The sequence below is a fragment of the Chionomys nivalis genome, chromosome 3 (genome assembly GCF_950005125.1).
Source record: "Chionomys nivalis chromosome 3, mChiNiv1.1, whole genome shotgun sequence".
NCBI classification, from domain to species: domain Eukaryota; kingdom Metazoa; phylum Chordata; class Mammalia; order Rodentia; family Cricetidae; genus Chionomys; species Chionomys nivalis.
In genome coordinates, this window is record NC_080088.1 from 86,084,900 (window position 1) to 86,101,081 (window position 16,182).

The 16,182-nt window shown below is 43.9% G+C and overlaps 1 protein-coding gene across 1 annotated transcript in view; it reads left to right on the forward strand.

Annotated features, from left to right (window-relative positions):
- Usp12 (ubiquitin specific peptidase 12) overlaps positions 1-16,182 on the forward strand; it is a 55,442-nt gene that overhangs the window by 10,320 nt on the left and 28,940 nt on the right. The window contains exon 2 of the mRNA XM_057765049.1: positions 14,771-14,851. Within this exon, the coding sequence (XP_057621032.1) occupies positions 14,771-14,851 (81 nt within the window). The remainder of the gene's footprint in view (positions 1-14,770; positions 14,852-16,182) is intronic.

Consider the following 16,182-nt stretch of genomic DNA (forward strand, 5'->3'; position numbering starts at 1 on the left):
TCTATTTTTTAAAACAAACATTTTGAGGTCATATATTTCTTAAGCCTGTTTGTTTAAAAAAGCAACCAAATTCTTAAATATGTAATTCAGAAAGGTGAGCTAACTGTATACTTTTAAGTTTTTAAGATTATTAGGGAGCATTTGTTTGTATATGTAATGTCTACAGTAAACTGAAACATTGTGCGCGCATTAATTTCCACTGGCTCCTGTAACAGAGCACAGTAGTAGCTCACAACAGTATGTCCACCCATGTGCTCACTGCAGCCCATTTCTGCCTCTGATGTGGAGACCACAAGTTTGAAGTGGGTCAGTACCCATGTTCTTTGTGAGGGTTTGGGAGTTGCATGTTTTCTCTGTCTTCTGTTCTCATAGGCTGCCCTTGTTCCTTGGCCTCAGCCTCCCCTGTGTCTTAAGGTCAGCAGTGTTTGGTCGCTTTTACATCCCTCAGATACCAACTTCCTGTTACTCACTTAGACTTTACGAGGCCCTGTACTACACTTTGGGGTGGGCACTGGGGATGGTGTTCATCTGGACAATCCAGGATAATCTCCAAACCAAGGCCATTTGATTTTAGCAACCTTAAGCCCTTATGTAACCTTAATTTCCCCTTGCCCTGTAACGTATCTTGTTTGCATGTTAGAGGGGATTAGAGCATGGACACGGGTGGGGGAGTCTTTTCTGCTACCGTAGTCTGTGTACTGAGGACTGTAGAACGGCCTAGCGCCCGCTCTCCTTTACAAGCAGAGCAGAGATTACTTGAGTCCTGGTAGCACACTTAGTCACAGCAGAACAGTCTTTACTGAGGGGAGCCGTCAGGAAATCAGAAGCTCGGATTTTCTTTTTTTCTTCTTCTTCTTTGAAACAGGGTTTTCCCTATGCAGCCCTGACTGTCCTGGAACTCAGAGATCACCTATTTCTGCCTCCTGAGTCCAGGAATTAAAGGTGTATGTCAGCACCGCCTAGCTGAAGTTGGGATTTTTTTTTAATTAAAGATTTTATTTTTATTTGTGTGTATGTATTTGAATGTGTGCACATACCCACAGAGAGCCAAAGAGGGTGTTATGTTCCCTGGGATTGGAGGTGTCCTTTGTGGGTGATGAACCACTGAGCCGTCTTCTAGCCCTGAAGCTGGGATTATTGATTTACACTGAATAAAAGAATTATAGGACAAATCAGTGTGAACAGAGAGTTGGAAATTATTAAGAAAATGTTTCAATACAAACGGAACACGTGTTAAGGGAAGAGAGAATCGCATTTAAATGTTTTAGCCATAGGTGTATATATGAAGTTGGCAGCTTTTGAAGTTACACTATCCAAAAGATTTGAAAGATTATTTCATAGGAACTGGAGAGATGGCTCAGTAGTTGAGAGCACTGGCTGCCCTTGCAGAGGGCTGGATTTGGTTCCTAGCACTCCCATGGCATCTCGTAACTGCCCATAACTCCAGTTCCAGAGGATCCAGTGTCTTTTCCTGGCCTCCATGGGCACTAGGTGCACACATGGTGCATGCCACAAAACACTTATACAAAAACTAAAAGTAAACCTAGAACAGTGTTTTGATATGCTTGTTTTCGACCCAAGGAGCACTTCTTTAGTGAATGGGACTGTAAGGTGGCTGGAGGTTCATCTTGAAAGGTTTTGAGATTGTAGACCAGGAGTTATTAAGACTGATGTGGGTCAGAAAGGTCAAGAGAGTCCTTACTGTAAGCATGGCTCTCAATCTTGTGATACCTTCAGCCAGTGGGAGTAAGGCTCTCCTTCTCATGCCTCCTAATTTTCTTCATTTTTCTAACCAGTTTTAAAACTTCATATTGATCAAATGATGGGTGGGTTTCATTAAAACCTACCCTGAGGTTAGTGGGAAGACCGAACAAAAACCGTGCCTGTGTGGATGGCAGGGCAGGAAGAGGTGCTTGAGGTCTCAGGGTGAAAGGTTCCAAGACTGCCATGGGGAAGGAGGTGAGTTCCAATAGTTGTCAGCTGTTAGGACTGTCAGGATTAGATTTGGAATCTCAGTAAAGCTACTAGGCTAGGATGAAGCTGTAGGCAGAGTTTTCCTGTCCTGACCATACTCAGCAGCTGCTTCCCTAATTATCAACAGAGGCTTATATTAGTTGTAAATGCCCAGCCAATAGCTCTGGCTTGTTACTAGCTAACACTTACATTTAAATTAACCCATTTCTATTAATCTGTGTATTGCCACTTGACTCGTGTCTTTACCTGTGACTGGCTGGTTGGCTGGCATGTCTCCTGATTCTGCCCTCTTTCCCATCAGTTTGGCTTTCTTGCCTAACTTCCTACCCAGCTACAGGCCTGTCAGCTTTTTATTATCCAATGAGAGTAATACATATTCATATTGTAGAGGATTTTTTCTACAGCATGAGGCAAAAATTACAACAATTAGCAACTTAATTTTTCTCATTTTCCTTTTAAGTCTAGAAGAAATTCAACAAAGTAGGAGAGACTAAGGAAAAACTATTAAGGGGCGAGAGAAAACCTAGTAAATGGCTGTGTCTGAAGTGGGTGAGGACGAGCATGCTGGAAGATGAGAGGCAGTGGATTCTCGTCCAGCAGAGAGCAGTGTCACCAAGCGGCTGCTTCCTGAGAGTTTGGGAGGGGACAAGTTATAAGATCTGTAGCTGGACAAACTAGTGGGTGGTAGGCGCCTTTCACTGTTCCAAGCAGGGTGTCCATTCTTGTTAACCCCACTTTTAGAATTTATAGAACTTTTCTTTATTTATAATTGTGTGCTTGTGTGCATATGTACCTGTTGTGTACACAATTAATATATATTGAAGACTAAAACTGGATTTGAGTTTGGACACATTAAGTTTTAAACACATTGGATGTAGGACCTTGGGGAACATTGGATAGTTGGTGCCCATATTCTTTCTTAAAATAACTCCTCTCTGCTAATGGGGTGTTGAACCCTATAAACCCAGGTCCTTCCTCCTTCACCATACAGGTGCTCTCCCACCACGTTACACCTCCTACCTTCTTTTGGGGCAGGGATTTATTTATTTAATATTAAGGACAGGATCTTGTATGTAGCCCATGTTGGCGTAGAAGTGTATATGCCGCTGAGGAGGGGCCTTGAACTCCTGATCCTTCTGTGTCGCCTCTCAAGTTAGGATTACGAGCGTAAGTGCCGCTCCAGCCCTCTTCCCCCTGGTTTATTTTGAGAAGGGTCTGACTGAGTTGGCAAGGCTGGCCTTGAATTTGCCATTCTTCTCCCTCAGCCTCCACTAGCTGGGGTTACAAGCCTGTGTCATCAGGCTCAACCCTGAAAACATTCAAGTACATTTACACACCATATAGTTGTCTTACGGGATATAGGTCAAGGACTTAGCATAGTAACAGTCATGCAGTTATTGCAGTTATTGTCAGCTGTAGAGCATTTCTTCATTTCAGAAGACATTTCCTACCCTTGAGCAGCAGTCCTTCCACACCGTCCTTCCCCACTCTCTTCCCTTCCAGCCTTAGGCAGTTGTCCTTTGCATATTTTTTATATGCATGCTGTGACTGGCTCTTTGCATTTATATAATTTTCAGGATTCATCTATGTTATAAAGTGTACCAATATTTTATCACTTTTTTTTTCTTTTTTTTTTTTTTTGGTTTTTCGAGACAGGGTTTCTCTGTGGTTTTGGAGCCTGTCCTGGAACTAGCTCTTGTAGACCAGGCTGGTCTCGAACTCACAGAGATCCGCTTGCCTCTGCCTCCCGAGTGCTGGGATTAAAGGCGTGCGCCACCACCGCCCGGCTATTTTATCACTTTTTAAAATTTATTTATTTTTATGTGCATTAGTGTTTGGCATGCATATGAGGGTATGAGGGTGTCAGATCCCCTGGAGCAAGAAAGATAAACAATTATAAGCTGCCATGGAGGTGCTGGGAATTGAACCCAGGTCCTCTGAGAGAACAGCCAATGTTCTTAACCACCAAGCCATTTCTGCAACCCCAGTTTTTACTGTCTCTTATCTGTTGCTCATTGATGGACATTGATGGGTTTGAGTTGTTTGTGCCTTTTGGTGGATAAATGCTGCTATGAAGTCAGGACAGTAAGTTTTTGTGTAGCTAAGCATTTTCCCTTCTCTTGGGCATCTGCTTAAAATTGCTGGGTCAGGGACCATGAGAAGGTTCAGCACACATGCACGCACGTACGTACGTGTACACACACACACACACACACATACACACACACACACACACACAGTGGGATGGAGAAGGCAGGCTATTTCCTACCTAATAGCTTTAGCACTCTTGCTGAAAACAAGTTAACCAGAGATGTATGAATATGTGGGTTTATTTCTGGGACTTTGGCTTTTGTTTAGGGTGTTTTTTTGTTTTTGTTTTTCAAGACAGGGTTTCTCTATGTAACCCTGGCTGTCCTGGAACTAGTTCTTGTAGACCAGGCTGGCCTCGAACTCACAGAGATCTGCCTGCCTCTGCCTTCCTAGTGCTAGGAGTAGAGGTGTGCACCACCACCACCCAACTTGTTTTGTGTTTGTTTGTTTTTTTTTAAAATATTTATTAATTATGTATACAATATTCTGTCTGTGTGTATGCCTGCAAGCCAGAAGAGGACACCAGACCTCATTACAGATGGTTGTGAGCCACCATGTGGTTTCTGGGAATTGAATTCAGGACCTTTGGAAGAGCAGGCAATGCTCTTAACCTCTGAGCCATCTCTCCAGCCCTTGTTTTTGTGTTTTTGAGGCAGTGTCAAGGCTGTCCTCAAACTTGTTATGCAGAGGATGACCTCACAAATGCTGGGTGCCAGGTACGCACCTCCACTCCAGCCAAAATCTCGGCTCTCATGCGTTGAACTGTCCTGACCTGTCCGTGGGACCTTCCTCTAGTGCCACACTGTTTGGATTATGGGTGCTTAGTAGTGAGTTTGAAATCAGAAAGTAAGAGTTCTCAAACTTGGTTCTTTCCATGATCCTTTTAACTATTCTGGGTCTCATAATTCTGCATGAGTTTTAGAACCAGCTCATTAGTGTCTAAAGAGCTGGAATTCTGGTAAGAATTATATGGAATCTGTTAATTTGTAGAGTACTGTCATTTTAACAGGGTCTTCCAGGCAGTAAGTGGGGTAGTTTTCTGCTGTTCCCCTCAATAGCCTTTCATTGCTTTGAGTAACTTTGAGAGTTTGGAGAGTACAGGTCAGTTTTATTTTGTAGTCATCTAACAACCTTTTTTATTGCTTCTCTGTCTATTACAACAAACATCTAGTGTTATAAAACAGTTGTTAGAAAGGATTTTGGGGCAGCTAGCCCTTTGTGACAAATAAGTATTGATCATGCTTCACAGTGATGAGCAGTTTCTAAGAGAACCCAGCCTCATAATTTGGAGTAAGTTCTTTTGGAGCTGGTCTATGCTAGGTTATTAATTTGCCTTTCCTTCTGAAAAGCTACCCATCCGGAACAGCAGACTGGAAGAAAATGGGCATGCAGGAGGCCATCAGCTAACCAGTCGATTACCAAAGATTCTTTTCTGTAGAAAGTGTGTAAATTCAGTTCCTTGGCCCAGAGGCTTTTATCTGCATTGTTGCTTGAGTTTGATGGAAAGATCCATTGAGGGCTACCTCTGTCAGAAGGCAGCAGTGCGGCAGTTAACCTGCTGTCCTCTGGAAGGAAACTCCCTGGGAGCTTTGACAGCCACTCCGAAGGGAAGGAAGTTGCAGGATCTATTTACTATAATTACCATGGACTCCGGGATTGATCCGGCAAAGAGTAAGGCATGATGCCAAAACAGAAGGGAGGCCAGAGAGGTGAAGTTGCAGGCAGCAGGGACTGTGTGCTTTTAAACGGCTACAGAGCAATGTACACAACAGTTGGATTCTAGGATTAGTTGTTTTCTGGTACACAAGATGGCTGGACCGTCCCCGTGCCACCTCCACCATAAACTAGTACAGTTATTTATGTATAGAAGTCCTCAAGCAGAGGGACTTTGACCCATGGAGCAGCTGCCACTGCCATCAACTTTTCCAGACTATTCAGGGCCTGCCAGGGGCCAGTGCTCAACTGTCCGAGTTCCCCCATCTCCTGCTTAATAACGCCATTGTGTGTGACACACACACACACACACACACACACAGAGAGAGAGAGAGAGAGAGAGAGAGAGAGAGAGAGAGAGAGAGAGAGAGAGCTGGTATGCAAGTGCTTGTGTGTTTGGAGGCCAGAAGACAACCTCTACTGTAATTCATCAGGCATCATCCACTGCTTTTTTTGGGGGGGGGGGGGGGCTTTACTGATTTGGAACTACAAGAAGTAGGCTCTCAGTGTCCACCTCCGCATTACCCAGTCTGGCATTATAAACACACAGCACATTCTACCATGCTGCGTCTTTATTTTATTTATTTGTCTTTTTTGAGACAGTCTCTTTCTAGTCCTGACTGTCCTGGAACTTGCTATGTTGAGACTGGCCTCAAGCTTACAGATTCATCTGCCTCTGCAGACCCCCTGCCTACCCCTCCCCCTTGCTGTGTTAAAGGTTTACACCACACCACTATGCCAGACTTTAATTTTATTTTTACACATGCTTTCTGTGACTTTTAGCTCTGGTCCTCACGATTGTTTAGTAACCACTGACTGAGCTATCTCCACAGCCCACGTCTCCACTTCTTACCTCCTGTAACCTAGTGCGACCTCTTTTTCCATGTTTAACATGGCTGTTAAGCAGTTGGACTGGTTGTCAGACTGAGGACTCTCTGGGTTTGAGTGTTTCCTGTGGTCTTTTAATTTTCTTCTCTGCTCTTTGATTTACTGTAAAGTGGAAGTAGGTGCAGAGGTCCAGCACATTCTGGGAAGAATGCTTGGTGACTCATTGTGGGACAGAATGGGAGTATCACTACTGCCAACCAGGTGGAAACCATAAGCGTCTTCTCTTTCAGATAGCCAGCCGTCAAGGGCTTGCCCCTTGGCTTTGTTCCACAGGGCACGGAAAGAAGAAACACAGTAATTGGTTATTGAGTCAGCAGCCAGCTACGAACCTGAATAAGTGCTCCAGCATGAAATTAAAAATGAGTAGGCAGACTGGTAAAGGGAACTTAGCCACAGCATCTGTGAGCCGGAAGTGCCCACCAGTTGCCCACAGTAAGACTGGAAACTGGGGACTTGCGGCGAAGCTCCTCATGGAAGACGTCCACCAATCAGTATGGAAGGAGGAGAGTGGAATTGGGCCTGGGCCATTCCACAAAACTAGTGAAAGACTAAATCTGCCCTGGCCATGTGCTAAGAAGCAGTGCAGGATCTTGTGCATGCTAGTCACATTGATTTTTCATGCACAGTTTCTTCCAGGTTATGAATGGAGCCTCCTTCAGGGTGGCAGCTGTGTTAATCTAATCTGAGGTTTCAGGAAAGTTGCAAGTGTTGTATGAGAACTTCTTGGACATCCTCTACTTAGGTTACTGTTTTTATATTTTGCTAAATCTGTTTTGCAAATATTATGTTTGTGCATATACCTAGTTTCTTGGACCATTTGGTAATGTCTTTTTCATAGCCATTCCCAGCAGTTTTGGTCTCAGTTGACCTTGACATTATGAGCAGAACAAGCCAGCCATTCTGTGTGCTGTTCCTCAGTTGGCTTTGGCTGATGTTTCGTCATGATTAGATTTGGATTATACTCTTTTTCCAAGTAGGAATACTGGTTCGTCAGGTTTTTCCCCTGCGAAGTTATTACTGTGTTTTACTTTGTAATTAATTTCTAGGGAGATACTTTTGAGATGAAGGTAAATATATTGTTCCTCATCAAATTTTACTTACTAGATTTAGGGCTTTCCATGTTTAGTTAGCAGTTCATTTTAGGAAATAGAGTTCCTGTCCATTCATTCATTCATTCATTCATTCATTCATTCATTCATTCATTCATGTATTTAAAGCAGCTCGGACTTTGCCTGTACAGACTGTGATCCATGTCAGCATTGATGATAAAGGCTCAGATTGTCCCTTATAGGCAGCAGGCCTCAAAGGGCACTTTGCGCATCTCCCTGTTCTGTTTTTCTCTTGTAACTGCCCACCCCCCACCCCAGGCCTTGCACTCTGCAGCCCCCTTCAGTGGAGAATGGTGCTTAGAGACTGAGATGCTTCCTGGGGGTGTACTCCTCCCTCTCTCCCTCCCTCCCTCTCTCCCTCCCTCCCTCCCTCCCTCCCTCCCTCCCTCCCTCCCTCCCTGTGAGTTCTTCATAATTTCAAGTCACATTAGCATTAGTGACTGTTTTAGAAGACTTGTTGTGGTCTTCTGAAAGTCAGCAATACTCTGTTGTTTTGGCTGGATAGTCACCGCCTCCTTTCTTAGAGCAGATGAACATTTTGAAATTTGAAAATCTGTGTTTCAAGTAAAAATGTCAGGATTCATTATATCAAAATAATTTTTATTACAAAGTGAAAAAAGAATGTAATAAAAATTTGTTAGAACTTAACTAACAGAATACTGGTTTGTTATATATAAAATTAGGATCTTTAAAGAAGTTGTTTTGAGGATTAATTTTCAAAATTTTTTTTGTGGGTGCTACAAATTTATTCATTTGATAATAATTTTTTATTATTAAATTTTTTTAATTAAAAATTTCCGCCTCCCCCGCCTCCCTCGCCTCCCTTTTCCATCTCCCTCCCCCCACTTCCCACACCCCACTCCTCTCCCCCCTCCCTCTCCAGTCCAAAGAGCAGTCAGGGTTCCCTGCAAATTTTAAGGTGATGTATATAAAGTTTGTTTGTGTTTCAAATTCTGTGTCTGTCTGCTTGCCAGTCTGCCAGCTTGCTTTCATGTGGGCATGTGCAGTGCTTGTGAGAAACAAAAGAGGGCCTCAGATCCCCTGGAGGTGCAGTTTTAGGCAGTAGCCACCTGACGTGAGTTCTGGGAACTGAACCTGGGTACTCTGCAAGAGCAGTAAGCCCTCTTTGTTGTTGTTGTTTGCTTTGTTTTTTGTTTTCTCCTGAGACAGGATTTCCTCTGTTTAACAGTCCTAGCTGTCCTGGAACTTGCTAATTAGACCAGGCTGGCCTCGAACTCCCAGAGATCCGCCTGCCTCTGCCTCCCAAGTGCTGGGATTAAAGGCATGTGCCACCACCGCCCGGCTGAGCAGTAAGCATTCTGTCATATCTGCACCATCCCCCTTATATTTCTAATATATGATAGTTTTTCTATTATAGATGATTATTATGCTTATAGGCATAACAAGCATAAAATACATGTGTAATGTACTTGGTGATCATGGTAGTGTGAATGTAATTGGACCCCATAATCTCATAGGAAGTGACACTATTAGGAGGTGTGACTTTGTTGAAGTGGGTATGGCCTTATTGGAAGAAATGTGTCATATAGGGTCAGGGTTTGAGGTTTCTTATGCTTAGGATACTGCCCAGTGTCTCAGTGGTCTTCAGATTAAGATGTCTGCCTGCCTGTGTGCCACCGTGCTCCTTGTCATGATGATAATGGACTGAACCTCTGAAGATGTAAGTGAGCCACCCCAGTTAAATGTTTCATTTATAAGAGTTGCTGCGGTCATGGTGTCTCTTCACAGCAATAGAAACCCAAACTAAGACAGTGATATGTAGATTTAAGATCTCATAGTCTAAAACTTAACATACTACTTGACAGTGAAAACTTCACATAAACATATACCTCAGTGAGTTTGGGACTAAATAGACCTGTGTGACTAAGTCTCCTCACTTCAGACATAGGACTTGGAGGATGTGATCTGGGTCGAACCTGAAAGACTCCGCCTCCTTGAGGACAAGCTTTCATAGTACTGGAAGTGCTCTGCGGGCTTCCAAGGGAAGGGAGCAGCCAGTAGTGCTGCCCGACTGTCATGCCTATGAACCACAACACCGTCCAGCACGGCAGGGTGCAACAGTGGAATGCACATCTTGGGGGGAACTAAATGTAGCCAACTCCCTGTGGCTAGTGACATAGTGAACCCACCTCTACCTTACTAAACCACAGATGCGTGTAGCTCTTGCACCTCATCAGATAATCTTTACATAGGTAGAGACATTACAAAACCCACAGCTGATCAAAATGCAGAGAAAACTTATCAAGGGATAAGCCCCATCTGCAACACAATTGCTTGCCACTAAGGCTTAAGGATCATCACTAAAGCAGGTGTGGGAAGACTGTAAGAGCCAGAGGACCAGGAATTCTTGAGGTTGTGTCTCCGAAATGACATGGAAGTTTCAACATTACGGCTGCCTAAACAATACCAAAACAAGTACAGCAGTAATCAAAAGATTTTCCAACATGGAATGGCACATCTCACGGGGTTCACCCCTAGGTAAAGGGACAGAAAACTAATAACTACTGAGAGGAGAAGTTGTCTTCTCAGGGATGAGCCCCTAATTGGTTATCCAGTACCAGTTGATCAGCCCTGGAATGGTATACACACAAGTAACATTGTATGGACTAAGCGAGTTATCTTTATATATTTATGCATATGTGTGGCCATGAGTTTGAGAGAGCAGGAGGGGGCAGGGTTAGGTAGCATGTGGTCAGCCCCTCATGATTCCATCTTTTGCTGTCATAGAAGGTTGAAGGTGAATCTTAGTTCTCTTAGCAGTGAGTTGTATAGGCAGACTTTGCTCTGAGCTTCTGAGTCATTAGTTGGAAGGATGCACCTTCAGTACACATTTGATGGGAACTTTGAATTTGTAGTAGCTCTTCAGGTTTGGGAGTTAATATTGTATACCTATTGTTTTGTTGCTCATTTCATTAATGAACTATAAAAGGACACAAATGTCACTTGTTGCTTCTTTGTCACACCGTGTGGTGGTATGTATTCTACTGTTGGATGAGAATGAAAACATGGAGGACTAGGAATTAAATTTACAGTCATTTAACCATGAGTTTAGTCACAGATTACGGTTTTCTGAGTTTACTGATGGGATTTACATGCTCAGTATTCCCATGTACTGCTCTGATGTGATAGAAGAGAAAGCAAACCACTTCAAGTGCCCTTTGAGAAGATAGCCATTCTTAAAAACTGGGAAGACTTGCAGGAAACCTTCCCTGTGGGGTTGGAGGTTTTTGGGGTGTGATGGACAGTAGGCGGAAAGGTGAGATAAATGTGTATACACCCTATGGGAAACAATTAGGTGGCTTCTTCCTGCATGCAACCACTATTCAGAAGGCCTTGGTAGCAGTAGACTCAGTGATTATCATCATAGAGCTCGGTGATGGCCTGTATAGTGTTTGATCTCCCCCAGAGACAGCACCGTTTGCCGATGTAGGCTTTGCTCCATGTGTATGCTTTACCCAGGATTGCTTTGTGCTAAGTGAGTTCTCATTCTGGGATTGTTTATATTCTCCACGATGCCTACTGGGACACTGGGCACGTGCTCTCTTCTTCCTTTCCATGTTTCCAGAGAAGTGATGATTAGAGTTCTTTACTCTGCTTTGTAGCTCTGTAAATATGGAGCTCAACGTTCCTACTTGAGCTGTGTCTATGCTACAACACCATTTAGGATTCTGTGTGGTGTGCTGTGGGCTTGTAGTGCATTCATAGATCTAGTCTCTTTCTTACCGGGGAGGAAACCGAGACCACATGGCTGTTCCCGGTGATGCTGTGGTTCATGTGAGAACTAGGTCAGGAGTGCAGCCTCAGGATGGGCAGCTGTCGTTCTGCCAGTCCACTGCCAGCCTGCCTGAGGGCTATATGGCAGGGCCTTCATTTCCCAACCAAGAAGCTGTAGTAAACTTCCCCAAAGGGAAGACCCTGGCCTGGCTTATGTACTCTCCAGATGCACCAGAGCGCAGTCTACTGTCTTCACAGACTGGAATGGTCAGAGCACAGGCTTTTCTTTTTCCTTCCTTCCTTCCTTCCTTCCTTCCTTCCTTCCTTCCTTCCTTCCTTCCTTCCTCCCTCCCTCCCTCCCTCCCTCCCTCCCTCCCTCCCTCCCTTTCTTTTTTTCATAATTGTTTTTAATCATATGTGCATTAGTGTTTCGCATGTATGTATATCTGTGTGAGGGTGTTGAATCCCCTGGAGCTGGAGTTACAGACAGTTGTAAGAGGCCTTGTGGGTGTTGGAAATTGAACTTAGGTCTTCTGGAATGAGCAACCAGTGCTCTTAACCACTAAGTCATCTTTCCCGCCCCCTGTTTGGTTTTCTTTTTCTCTTTATTTATTTTCCCTGAGACAGGGTCTCAGTATTTAGCTGTGGCTGACCTGTATCTTATTACGTAGGCCAGATTCATGGAGATCTCCCCACCTCTGCCTCCTGAGTGCTGAGATTAAAGGTGTGCGCCACTACATGCAGCACTTTCGTTTTTTGTTTTTTGAGACAGGGTTTTTTTTTGTGTGTGTGTGGCTTTGGAGCCTGTCCTGGAACTCTCTCTGTAGACCAGGCTGGCCTCAAAATCACATAGATTGGCCTTCCTCTGCCAGCCAAGTGCTGGGATTAAAGGTGTGCACCACCACTGCCCAGCTAAGATTTTAATTTCAAAGAACATAGTATTTATACTAAAGTAAGTTAATTATTTTTATGAAAACATTGCAGTGTATCAGCCTGCTTTCGTGTGATTTTGTATTTCTATAAAAGTAGAGGAAGGCTTATTGACTGTGTTTTCTTCCCTGTGTCAGTGAGGGAAACCGTAAAATGGCATCCTTGCTTTGCCAGCAATGTCAGCCTGTTACTACTTTCTTATTGTCAGAGTGACAGGCCCCAGGTGTCTCTGCAGTTCTACTGTTAGCCTTTGGTGTCTGTCCTGGGTAGTCGAGAGGCACGCCTGGCACTTGTGACCTACAAATTCTTAATGTCTATGTACCTTAATTATTTATACCTAATATACTTTAGTATCTTAATATTTATAATAATTACATCAGCTTGTGATGCTGGCTCCTCCCTGTCTTTTGTTCTGGACTTTGGTTGTCGGTGGACTGTCTTACATTGTACCATCCATGTGTTAACGAAGTATCACAATCTGATATATCTCCCTGGGGAGGTATATGTATTTGATATATCTCCCAGATGGAGACGTATCCCTTCATCACTTGATGTTGTGGCCCAGGCCAGACTCTGGCCCATAGCTTTACAGCTCGGTGGTACCCTAGGAAGCCTGGTCTCTATAGCCCTTACACAGTGGAGTCATCCTTTCACGGGATCTTTTTTGTAAAACATTTCTAATTTTAATGAAACTTGTTTTAGTTGGTCACATGGCGACAGGAAATGGATTAAAGCTGTGACACAGTACCAACCTTGCTTAGTTCTTAGACATCACGGGTGTTATTGTAACTGCTAGGAGTGTTCCCAGAGTTCTAAGAACCCGGTTGATCTTTAGGGTCTTGGGCTCATGCCAAGGGGCTGCACATTGTTGGCGGCTTTCTCTCTGTGCTACTCTGGGCACTTCTGTCCCTTGCAGCTTTGTGATCTCTTGAGCTTGGGGCTTTGTTGCCTCTTACTCTTTATACTTTCTAGCCTGTGTTGGTAATTTTTGACTCTGAGTTTCAATTTCTTAGTGTTTTGTTTGTTTGTACTTCTTTGTGATGAATTGAATTCACTTTCCACAAGTGTGTTGATAGTTTTGCCGTTTGTGGGGTAGGGGAGCACTGCTCATTTAGGGCGTCATTGAACTTCATGTCCTGTGTGGGTTTGCTGCTGCTGCTGTTACATTGCACAGCCACACAGATTAGTGCCATGGGTTTTCATGAGGGTTAGCTTGCGGTTATGAATTGTTGGAAGGGATTTGTTTCTTCTTCCTGTTATCCCAATGGCAAGCACAAGTCGGGTACATTTCCTTGTTGTCTTCCTGGAGAACTGGATTATGTCTTGGCCAAAAGTAGACTGAAAAGGAAGAGGTAAAGAAATAGGATCAGGGACTGGGAGTTTGCTCAGCAGTTCAGGGTGCATGCTGTTCTTGCAGAGGACCTGAGGCTACTTCAGCATGTCGGACAGCTCACACACACCTGTAACTCCAGCTCCTGGGGATCTGGCTTCACGTGCATAAATACCCAAACTCAACACACATACACATAATTAAAAGTAGTAAAAAGAAATTATTAAGAAAATAATAAATATCACCAGATAAGTCCTAGCTCTCAGGAGGCTGGAACACTGGGGCCCAGCAATCAGGCTGGCCTGTGTTCTCTGAAGAAGAAAATGAAAGAGTAGCGGTAAACACAGTGGTGGTGAGTGAGGAGGTGGTGGGCAGGACAAGGACAGAGCAGGGCAGCCGCGCACCATGTGACATTGGGTGTTGAGCAAAGGGAGAAAGATGTGAATGGGAGGGAGTGGATGCTCTGTCTGTTGGAGTCTGGCTCTGTTTAGTATTTCTGATCCTGAAAGTGTCTCCTGTTGGAGTTCCTTTGCCTGCAGGGTCACTGCTGCTTACTCCTTGCACATCTGGCCGTTACTTCTGGGTCTTCCTCTCACACAATGGGTTATAGATACCTGTCCAGTCCTGGGCAGCCTTTCACAGATGGTTCCCCCATCCTTTAGGAGTCCCTTTGCACATGCGGGCTGGCCCTGTCCTGTGAGAGCCTGTCTTCCATAGGATTGCAGTTCCAGGGTGATTGCCATCAGATTCTGCCCTGTGAGAAGTCCTCAGTTCTCTTTGATTGCTTAGGAGGAAGGGGTGTATTAGGAGCATGCTTCCTGACTGGTTTCTGTAAACTGGGCTTTAGTTACGTGAGTAAAAAGCTGTTCATCTTCAAATATCATTCTTTGTTCTTTATTGCTGTGATATGAGTTTGATCTTTTAAAGGATGTCTCTGCTTATGTGATTGGACATTGTAGAAATATTGTAAATCCTGAGATTTGTGGTTTTCATTTTACAGGGCGCCAATGCCTCAGCATTAGAGAAAGAGATTGGTCCAGAACAGTTTCCGGTCAACGAGCACTATTTTGGATTAGTCAATGTAAGTATCAAAGACACCCAGCCTTAGAGAGTCACATGACACTTTGAGACATTGGTTGCGTGCTCTTCCTCATTCATTAAAGGAAACCCATTCATTTGTGCCATTAGAATGCCATGCTGGGACACTGTATTTAGGAATTTAAATTTCTTTGTAGTTGCCTGAGATCTGAAGACTTTCAGGGTAGTTTCAAAATTTTCGGCTTCATTTTCCCAATTCTGGCAAAAATTTTTCATAGTGAAAGTTTGACTTAAACTAGACGTGATTGTTTGATCCCGTGCGAGTCATAGCCCGCATGTGCCTGCATCAGTACAGTCATGCATATGCCTCTGTCAGGGGCTGCCGTTGTGCATCCATCCTTAAAGCCCAGCAAGAACTTTGGAGTTTAACCGAATGTGTTTTTTTTTTTTTTTTTTTTTTTAACACAACTAAAACTCAACAAAATAAAATTAAAAAAAACAAACAAGGGGCTGGAGAGATGGCTCAGAGGTTAAGAGCATTGCCTGCTCTTCCAAAGGTCTTGAGTTCAATTCCCAGCAACCACATGGTGGCTCACAACCATCTGTAATGGGGTGTGCTGCCCTCTTCTGGCCTTCAGGCATAACACAGACAGAATATTGTATACATAATAAATAAATAAAAAAAACAAACATGCTATTATTTTCCTAGTTCTAACTGTCATGCATATTTCAGTCTTGGTGGTGGATAAGTGCATAAAAATACATTTGATAGGAGAAGCGTGAAATCCACCGTGATGCTCCACAGCCCCGCCTGGAATGGCTGGCTGCTCAGTCTCTAGAAGTTCATGGGGTTGTATTGTCTTCAGGTCTGGTTAATTTTGAGGTGTGACTTCCCCCCTTTTCAAAGAATATCTGGAACCTGCGGGCCAGTGTAATTTTGAACAGTGTTTATGCTTCTCTTGAAGCTCCTTGGCAGTCAGGTCAGGGTGAACAGAGGATAAGCTAAGGAGAGCCCATTGAATTAATTGGATGGAAATAGAGCTTGTGATATTCATGCCTCATTTTTACAAACCGTGCCACTTCTGAGGGGCACTGGGACCCAAGGGTTATGGTGCCGTGGTCTTGGACTCGCAGAGTCACGGCTCTTCCCTGTGGTTTACACTTTGACACACTTCCAGCTCTAGTTTTCAGCTCGCTCTGCTTCTGTCTTGTTAGCTTGCCACTTTTTCATTTTTAGAATCATCACACTACTTACTCATAGGTGTCCCTTAAATATCAAGATTGGCTCAACTCTCTTGAGATGTACGCCCACACTTGGGGTGTACAACTGTCCTTTCCTAAAGCATGAATTTCTGTCTGTTCTGTCTTAATGTA